Here is a 10693-nt window from a genome sequence, read left to right as displayed (position 1 = left end):
AGACTTCACCAACTCAGTTTGTTCAAAAATGTTGAAGAATGAAGGACAATCTAACCAGATTTGAGGTCCCTCTTGAACACGAGCAGACTTCGCAAGGATTCGGATGCCCTACATTTTGTAATTGCTGCAGGTTTGAAACTTTGAATTAGAGCAAGTTTCCAGGAAAAAGACTCAAACACATATATACCGATTAGACTAGAATAGAATTTATATCTTACATAAAAGATAAAAAAATAAAAGTAAAAAACTTTATCAACTATCATCAATTGAAGCAGACGTTAACAATGGGTAGTTTTCTATAATCATGCTTCGACTTGTGATCATGCCATAGATATCGATAGAAAATAAATAGGCACTCACAACAAATACATGTTCAAGCATTATTGAACAACTCTATCAATTTCGATTCCTTTTAAGATGAAAAACAATTTAATGGGTTCAATTATCTAGCTAGAATATTAAAAAAGTATGGAACATGAGAATATTTTAGTATTGGTAATAGAACGAATAAAGGAATTTCTATTTTAGACAAAAAAATTCTTCAAATAAAATGAAGTGGGTGTGATAGCATAGAATAAATTTGAATTTGGATTTTTCTTATTAATATTTTGAAGGATTTATTATTGACAAGCCACATTGATTCAATATTGAATGAAGTTGTTTAAGCATGGATGGCAATTTTGCCCCGTCCCATTTGACTCGCCCCACCCCACTTCACCCTATGTGAGATTTCCCTATCTCGTAAAGGTGGTGGGGTAGGGATAGAGTGAGATTTTAGCCCCGCACCACAAAGTGGGGTAGGGATGGGTTTAGACTTTTTAGACTCACCCTGCCCTCCCTCACCCTTGTTGATATCGTATTTTGTCTGCCCTCGATTTGCATGCTGGAACCCAAAAAATATAAAAATATTATTTTCTCTCCATTGGGTTGCGAGAACATTCAGAATGGCATGGCCCAACCCGTTCAGACAATGGAGCACCCAAAATGTCTTTTTCAGCTAAAATGATCAAAATACCCTAGTCAACCCTCAGTTGACCGAAAGTCAAACAAAGTCAAAATCCCCTCAAAATAGAACCTTTCATAGTTTTACATTAAACTCGAGTTTTTTAGAGATTTTTGTCAACTTTGACCAAGTTTGACACGGAATTGACTCCCGGTGGGCCCCAGAAACCCTAATTTTGATCTGGCCATCAGAATGAGTTGAAACCAACACTATTACGAAGATTATCAAATTCTCAGTCCAACGATTATTCATGAGTCGAAATCGGAGTTAGAACGGCCGAGATATCATGAAAATCGGGTTAACGCACTAATCAATGCACCACTAACTTCCGGGAGCCATAACTTTTGATCTGACCATTGGATTTTCAAGTTCCATACCTTTTTAGAAACAGGAAGTTAAGATCTTTTTAGGGATGTCAAGATCAACCTAATCCAAGACCATTTGAAGGGGGCAGCCCTTGAAGGGCCGCCGCCTCGTAATCCGTGTTGGGGCTATAAAAGGGTCCAGGCACCTCTAGACCAAAAAAAAGGGACTTCCTGGCTTCCTAATTTCTGCCTGGACGAATTCTGAGCTTTTCTCCTCTCTTCCAAACACAAAATACACATCAAAGCCTCTTGATGATTCTTCTCTTCACCAAAAATACAAGGTATTATTCATATCCTCCATCTTCCTCTCCTTGGTTCAATACCTTGGATTTGAGGTTTAAGGGGTATGGATGTAGCTTTTTAGCTACTATCTATACCCCTTTTTCTTTAAATATTTTTCTAGCATTTATCTTGCTCTTTTTTCCTTCATAACATGATTTATTGCTTTATCTATCATGATTCTTGCTTTATCTTGCTTTTAGCATGCTTTTTAGCTTATTTTCACATGTTAGTTGCCTTTTTTTCATGCTTTATGCTTTATGTCATGCTTAGATATTTTCTTTCCCATGTGTTGATGTTTAGGTCTACATGCTCACATGCTTGATATTATGTCTCCAGCTATGCCTTGCTTAGATCTACATGTTTGTATGCATGTTCTATGCTCCTATGCCTATGTCCATGTTGCTCACATGCTTGTATGCTTGGGTTTGTGTTCTCGCATGCCTTTATGTTTATATCTACATGCTTAGATGTATATCCACATGCTTACATGTGCATTTCCATGCTTATATGTGTAGATCAGTGTATTTACATGCTTTTTGCCATCATCTATGTGCTTGCGTGTTTCACGCCATGTTTATGTGCTTAGGCCTAGACCTTGTTTGTCATGCTATATGCTATTGTATCCCTTTTGTTCCTTTTATCACATTTTCTTACATTCTGGCCTATTGGTTCAGACCCGATCTAGACCCTATGGTCTTTATCATCGTCCATACACCAAGGCCCACATAAAAAGGGTTTGGATCGTCCTATTTGCATGTCTGTGCTTGCTTGATTCTATGCTTTATGCTTGTGCTAGCCTCTCTTGTTCTAGGCTTTGCCATGCTTAACGCCCTCCGCAGGCTTGATCTTGTTTGGTTACATCCGATGCCTATGAAGCCTTGTTTGGATGTGACCATTCAGAAAGCATCTTCGGATGCTAGGCTACTTCGTACATACTCTTCCCTTTCCGCTCCGTGCGATGTTATGCTTACCATGTTTGTTCACGCCACCCATTGGCTTTTCTATGCATCTTTACATGCTTGCTCACATGTCCATGCATGAGTCTTGCTTGCTAGTGTGTTGTCCATGCTTCAACACAATGAAATTATGGACATTCGATCCAAACCTACATTTGTCCCTCGCAAACACCGCCTTTTATTTGCTTTCTTGCTTGTTTGCCTTCTCGCTTGTTTGCTTGCTTTCTTATTTATTTGCTTGTCATGTCTATCATGCTTATCTGCTTTATACCTCTTTCATATGCTCTTTACACCTTTTCCTTCCATTGCTTGTCTACTAGTTTCTTGTCTTTCTCTTTGCATGTACACACATGGAGCGAGGATACATAGAGTTAGGGCACGGTCTCCCAGGTGCAAGCAAAAAGGGCAAGGATGCGAGCATGTGGATATAAGCCAAGCGGCTATGTTCAGTAGATTTAGGAGTCTAGCCTCTCCCATTTGGTTATGTACTCTTTTAAGCCCCCTTCCTTCCTCCCTCATTTCTCTCTTAGATGGGTTGTATTAGGTATATTGTGTCGTGTACCATTCGTCCTCATCCCTAGAGTATGACGACCCCTGTTTACTTTCTTGCACCTATATTTTGGGTCATGCTCTAGGGATGTAGGCATTTACTTTCCTACTCTGTGTGCTTGCATTGTGCGTGATTTATGTGTGTATATATATATATACACACACTTGCTCGCCCCTTCCGGTGTGATTGTCACAATCCATGTCACCTAAGGCAAAACAATGCCTAATTTCCACCGCAAAAGTAAGGTGACATGTCACAGGATTTTTGCTGTAGAAATCAGGTACTTTGCCCAAATGCCTTAGGAAAGCATAGATTAGGACCTCACCCATTCAAAAGCCAAACTAAAGCCCCCCATGTATGCAAAGCCCCGAAAGCCAATGTCAAAGCCAAAATCATGTTTTTTACTGCAAATCTCCAAAAATTAAGGTTTTATCAAAACAAATGACTGTCCTTGGACAGGCGCTGTAGGGTGCCTAACACCTTCCCCACACGTAATCAAACTTTCGAACTCAAGAATCAAGATTTTTTGCCATCCACATGAGATTGGGAAAAATGACATTTTTCTACGCCTAGGATCGGTAATAAAATCAACTAGAAACAAATGACTAATTATACCTTAGAAAAACCCAATGATTGGTGGTGACTTCACTTACCTTTGGTAATCATTTAAAATTTGACCAAGATTTTTGCCACACCTCCAAAGGTAGACCTACCTTCCTCCACCAAGAGAGAGAGCACCCGAAACTCCACGCGAACCACATAATTATTGAGAGGGGCCTCCAACGGGCCCCGCATGCGCAGGAGCATTGCCATGGCTGGTGGTCGAACGAAGGCCCAACGGCGGTTTTCCAGCTGTTCGCGGCCCAAGCATCGACATCCCCTCCCCATCCCCACCCCACCCCACGTTGATAAAGGTTATAATTGTAAATTTTTCATATTCTAAAACTCTACTATTTAAACAAATATATCAATATTAGCATATTTTATTCTACCCAATGTGGTTCTCTGCCTCTATTTTGTTATATGTTATACTATGAGTTTTTTTTTTTTTTTTAATGATTGTCTTGTTAAACACTTGGATAATATTATTCAATTTTTGCTAAAAATTAATTTGATTTGATGGGATAAATTTAGTTGTAATTTCAAGTATATTTTTATTAATGAAATAGGTTTCATTAAAAAAAAATCGTACTGGTTGTAGGGCAAATTAACAAAAAAGTAGAGTTTTACGGGATGAGACTGGGTTTCGTAGGCCCCAAGGGGTGAGGATGGGGAAAGGAAGTTTTCCCCGTTATGCAGAGTAGGACGGGGATGGAGTAAAACAAAACCATGCGGGGCGGGAGCCAAGACCCCATCCTTCGGCCCCGCCCGCCCCATTGCCATCCATTTGTGCCTACTAGCCGGTGAAGCTCATGGTGGAATTCTTTTACTAGCTTGGAGCAGTAAGAATGGTCATGATTTTTATATGATTCACTAATGTTTTACATTGATTTTTTTCTTTTTTTCTTTTTATGATTATTTCTTTGAAAAATATTTGCATCATAGGGTTTCGATGATTAAAAGAAAAAACGACTAGAGAAGCTTGATAACAATGAGTTTATTCTTTGTTCTTTTAAAGGATTTTGCTTAAATTTTTATTTAAGAAATTGGGTGAAAGTTCTCATTTCCAAACCTCAAGATGTGAAATAGGAGGATGGGGAAGACTAAAAGTAGTTGAAACAGCAGGTCTGGCAAAGGACAAGAGATCTTGGTGTAACGTGGTTCAAATATTTTATTCTTCCTTTAAAAATTATGAAAGTAATGTGTCATGTCTTGTACACATCTCAATTTGTTATGCTTTATTTCTTGTGAATGAATTAATCTGATTCATTTTGCAAGAGATAACTTGAGCTTTGAAGACCAAGAGCTGGTTTTGGTTAACATGATGGTTCATGATTTAAGAGATTGAGTTTATAGCCAATTTTCCCTATTTCATATTGTGTGATTTATTCCAAGTTACTCAGTGTGATTGTAATAACTCATTGGTGTGGTTCATGAACATGATGGTTCATAGTTATTCCTTTAGCTAGAGCTTTGAAGGTCGAGAGTTGGTTTTGGTTCTTGAATAAGGTCTCGTTTGTTTTGGAATGTTTCCTAGAAACATTAATATTTAATTTCACAGTTATCTCAATTTTGCATTTTCTTAATAAAATTTACTATTTTACCATTTAATTTTGTGTTTAACGTGAATTAGGGGTTTCGGGGAGTTTCGTTAGCTACACTAGGATTTCTTTTAGGTATTGTAGCCTCCAAGAGAACTTAGATTATATTTACTAATAATTCAAAGTTTTCTTTATTATTTTATGGTGGATCTCTCTCTCTCTCTCTCTCTCTCTCTCTCTCTCTCTCTCTCTCTCTCTCTCTCTCTCTCTCTCTCTCTCTCTCTCTCTCTCTCTCTCTCTCTCTCTCTCTCTCTCTCTCTCTCTCTCTCTCTCTCTCTCTCTCTCTCTGGATTCAAGGAATTCTCAAGGATTTGAGGTTATCTTTCAAAAGTAAACGTGTTTTGTTTCTTACGGTTTTTTGCCTGTGTGGAATCCCCTATGTCCTAAATGGACATGAGATCTTGAACACTCTAAACCATTAATTGGTTGAGCCTAAGCATATAACAAAAAACATCAACCTAATCTTACTGCCTATGAGAGTTAGCTAGAGTAACAAGATGGTCACACTTTGCTGCTCCATCTATCTATCTATAAAAATATCTATAATATATTATAAAAGTTGGATCCCTATAACTGGTGTATGTATAAAATGGTGACACATATTTAATTTGACAATGACACATCTCAAACTCTATGTGGTAGACAACTATTGGCATATGTCAATATTCTCAAACACAATGTGATAGACAACTATTAATATATGTCAATCTTCTTACTATGTGTCACCAATAAATAATAAAAAAAATTTAAATGTGTTCAGCAAATAAATAAATAAATGTGCACTGTAAATTCCACCATCTTATTCTTCTCAAAAAAAAAAAAAAAAAATCCACCATCTTAACATTATCCACTATTAATTCCTTAAATTACTCTGTTAATTTTTCCATTCTTAACAACCGATTTTAGCCTCGGAAACGTAAAAGGAATGTTCTTAAATAAACTCCTTAAATTACTTCATTAATTTTTCCATTCTTATTCCACAACAAATTTTAGCCTTAGAAACGTAAAAGTAATGTTCCCAAAAAAAACATGTTCTGAATTAGGATGATATAATAACCTAAAAGGGCATGATACGTAAAAAGGAATATTTAAATTACATTTGATTTGCTGTTAAAAAAACGTGGTGAAGAATCTGAAATCAAGCATATCAAAAGTCAACTACTTATTCAAAACCGTTTATGTGAGGAATCTGAACCGTGAACAACTAATACAATACCATTGCATCTTTGAAGAAAAAAAATAAAACATACAGAAAATCAAGTGCTTATTCAAATGGGATATAAAACGAAAAATTAATAAATCTTGCATTATTATATATTAAACACATTGGGTTTAGTCATTTGCAGCAAACCATTAACTTTTTTTCCTCTCCTATTTTTCACTATTTACTTTGACACAGTTCATAACACTAACCTTTGGGTAAGATGATAGGTCATTATAACTTACTTCGTGAGCTCAATGGTGACAAAGAGGATTGGAAGACTAAAGCATGAATCACACGACTATGGGATGTATAAAATCTCAAGAATAAAGACTTTATGAGCATGGATATGAGTGTTGCTAGATGAACAAGTGAGCCTCACATTATTATTCATTTCCTCAATGATTGTTTTTCTTATTTTATATATATTAAAACAAAATACTCCTTCTACAATTTATGATTAAATAGGACAATCACATGCATGCAACAATCATGGATGCATTCGTTCATCAATTTAAGGAATCATTACAAGAAGGAAACATTTATTTCATAAAGAATTTTGCTATAATTCCTAACAAGAATAATTGCAAAATAGTCACCACTTAACAGGTTCTATGCAACAACAATAGGTAAACCAGCAAGAGCGGACCACCATTCCTAAGTCATAAATTTGAATTTGTCCCATTTAAACATTTGAGTGACCGATTAAAAGGGGTGGGGGTATTTTCTCAAAAAAAAAAAAAAGTGGTGGGGTTAAGAATGAACTGCATGTATGTGCAAAATATGTATGATCATGTAAATTATGTAGATGTCATTGGAAAAGTGTCAGTCATTTCCCCTTTGTATGGAAAGACATAAATGGAGAGCAATTGAAGAGAAGGATCATTGAGATTTAGGACAAAAGGTTAATTGAACTTAATTTTTTTTAATACTTAGAATGGAAAATTTAATTTTCAAATATTGAAAAAAAAAAATGCCTAATATGCAGGAATCATAAAGTTTGTGTTACATTGTAAAAAGACCTTCTAGAAAATATTACAGAAGATGTATGCATGGAAGGATCAAAATCAACTATTTTAATTATTACTGCTTCAACAACTAGGAAATCATTCATGAGTAAGAATTTATGTGACAAAATTTAGTTCGTTATACTATTTATAAGGTTTAATACTAACTTTTAATTTTTTTTACGACCAACTTTCACTGTCCTCCACCTCTGCAACAAAGGTTTACATCAATTTGGATAAAACAGAGATGATAGAATTAAGAAAAATGTAAGTACACGATTAGCATATACAAGTTTTATATATAAAACTAGAATATTAAAATTAATTATATTTATTACTTTTGACATCCTTACCTAATTAAATACATTTTTTTTCTCTTCTTATTTATTGCTTTCCAAATTCCTCCTCATTAAAGGGCACATTTTGAACGTGTTTTTTTTAATGAAAATATTAGAATTTGTTAAAATCTTTAACATATTTAGAGAGAGAGAGAGAGAGAGTAACTTCAAACTCATCTTCTCTACTTATCAAAATATTTTCCTTAGTGTTAGTGATTAGAGTTTGTTTTTAATTCAAACTCATCTTCACTACTTATTGGTTTCTCAACAACAACAACAACAACAAAAAATCTTTTCTACATATTGATTCTAATATTTTCATAATTAAAAAAAAAAACATGTTATTGAATAATTTTCTCTCTCTAAACAAGTAAACTTGATTGTAGTAAATAAGGTATAGATAGTGAAAAAAAGGATTGAGATTAGGTGCACCATGTAATTACACCACTTCCTCTACAAATATTTTTACATTTTTAACTTTTTAACTTTAACTTCTTTTTAATATTTTTTTATTTAATGGTTGAGATTGAAAGTTACTTTTTGCAACTTTCAATCTCAATTGTTCATTGCTATTGCACCCGGTGCAATACCTAGATCAATGAAAAAAAAAAAAAAAAAAAAACTTTTTTATTAATTTAGATGATGTGGCAATCAATAAATGATTAATGATGACATGCATAAATTGCTGACTCTTTTTTTAACCGTTAGACCTTATAAAAATTTATGATCTAAAAATGGTGTAACTCTTATGAAGTTACACCATTTGTAAGTTGTAACTTTTTTTTTTTTGAGAATGATTTGTAAGTTGTAACTTGATAACATATATATCAGATGAGTTTAAGTTATACCATCAAAATCTTATAAAAATTCACAAATCAAAATCTTATTAAAATTCACCAATCACATTGGTATGCTATATTGGTTTATAAAGGTTATGTAGAAATTTGTAAACAAAACTATGAGCTAAATTGCTGTTGGTTATTATTAGAGAACTGTTTTATTAATGATGCAAGATGAGATCAGTGATCAAAGCTGGAACTCATGGTTGAAATTGTTTACTCCATATGTTATTACACGACATGTAGTTTTAGTATCACATATTGCTAAACTACAAGTAGCTTAGTGTATGATCTCTCTCTCTCTCTCGCTCCATATATATATATATATATATATATTTATATATATTTTTTTCCTCTTTTTGGGATACAAAATAAAAATTTTATTCTAACCTAATTTAAATGTAAAAGTTTATTTTTGTCCCAAAAAAAAAGTATATATATGTATAAAATTTTCTTTTGAAAACTTAAACTCCGGCCTTGTCTCATTACACCCCATAAACACGCGTTAGTAGTTGGTTATGCCTTGATGTAGAGGGGTCCTTTTTATTACTGTTTTGTAGGTGTTAGGAGATTGTTAAGTTGTTGGTATTAGTTGCTTACTCTGTTTGTGCATAAACAAACAGTGCATCAATTACTTCTTTGTTAATTTAATATGCTACTTTTAGAAATTGTTGTTGCTAACGTATATATATGGAAGCATGAAATCAAAGTTGTTGCAAATTAACCAAAAACCAATGCGAATTAACAAAAACAAAGAAACAAAATGACATTTTTATCTTATCCACAAGGTGGGGGAAATCTCACCGTGTATCTATGGAACTACCTTATATTCCAGATTCCAGAGCCTGGATTTGTACCTGGGTTCATCATCAAAATTTACATGCACCTAGAAATTTATAACACCCAGTAGAAAACTCAAAATTCTTCTACATAATCTACCACATATTATTAAACAAGCAAATTATTGATATCATCATAACTTATGTCGTCAGATATAGATCCCTACGAACACCTTCACATTGCTCTGAACTCTGATGGCACTCTCACTCGATTTGTGAAGTTACCAAAAGCAAACACCGTGGCCTCTCCTGACGACCCCGTGGTTTTCAAGGATCACACCCTCAATGCTGAAAAGAAAACCCGCGTCCGAATCCACATGCCAACAATCAAATTGCCTCCCAATGATGGCACAAGGATTCCCATCATAATTTACTACCCCCGTTCGATTTGGTTCCTTTCCTTCTGGGACTCTGACAAGACCTATATACTAACCTCGAAGCTCGCATGCCAAGTTCCTGCTATCGTTGTCTCCGTTGAGTACCGCCTTGCTCCAGAAAATAAGCTCCCAGAGCAATACCATGATGCCATGGACGCGATTCTTTGGGTGAAGGAACAGGCACTCAATCCAAACGGTGAGCATTGGATAAAAGATTACGGAGATATTTCAAGGTGTTTTCTGCATGGATGTGGTTGTGGTGGGAACATAGCATTTTTCACTGCGTTAGAAGCAGCGAGAATGGAGTTGGAGCCCTTGAAGATTGTTGGGAATATAATGAACCAACCCATGTTTGGTGGCATGGAAAGGACGAGCTCAGAGCTGCAAAATTGTGCGGACCCTGCCTTCCCCTTGAGTGCACAAGATTTGGTTTGGGAGTTCACGTTGCCTAAAGGTGAAAATCGGGACCATTGGTATTGTAATCCGACAGTGGAGGGCCCGCACACGAGCGCCATCAACAAGCTTTGTAGGTGCCTTGTGATTGGGTTCTATGGGGACGCCATGTTAGATCGGCAGCAGCAATTTGTAACCATGTTAATGAGGCATGAGGTCCAGATCGACGCGATGTTCCACGATTCAGGGTTCCATGCGATGGAGATTGTAGACCAGGAATGGATGAATTATATTGTGGAAATTATTAGACACTTCATCGTAGATACTGAAAACAAACCGTGA

General features: G+C 35.4%; 1 protein-coding gene across 1 annotated transcript; it reads left to right on the top strand.

The window, feature by feature from the left end:
* The first annotated feature begins 9724 nt into the window (after positions 1-9724).
* LOC126696490 (probable carboxylesterase 9) lies at positions 9725-10693 on the top strand. The gene has a single exon (XM_050393222.1). It carries the CDS (start codon positions 9725-9727, stop codon positions 10691-10693), a length of 969 nt encoding a protein of 322 aa, XP_050249179.1.

The sequence above is a fragment of the Quercus robur genome, chromosome 8 (assembly GCF_932294415.1).
Source record: "Quercus robur chromosome 8, dhQueRobu3.1, whole genome shotgun sequence".
NCBI classification, from domain to species: domain Eukaryota; kingdom Viridiplantae; phylum Streptophyta; class Magnoliopsida; order Fagales; family Fagaceae; genus Quercus; species Quercus robur.
The sequence above is the reverse complement of the archived record's forward strand: the minus strand, read 5'-3'. Positions and strand labels throughout refer to the sequence as shown.

What these genes read in the sequence shown, in the direction of transcription:
- LOC126696490 (XM_050393222.1), top strand. Translation starts at nt 9,725, where the DNA reads ATGTCGTCAGATATAGATCCCTACGAACACCTTCACATTGCTCTGAAC.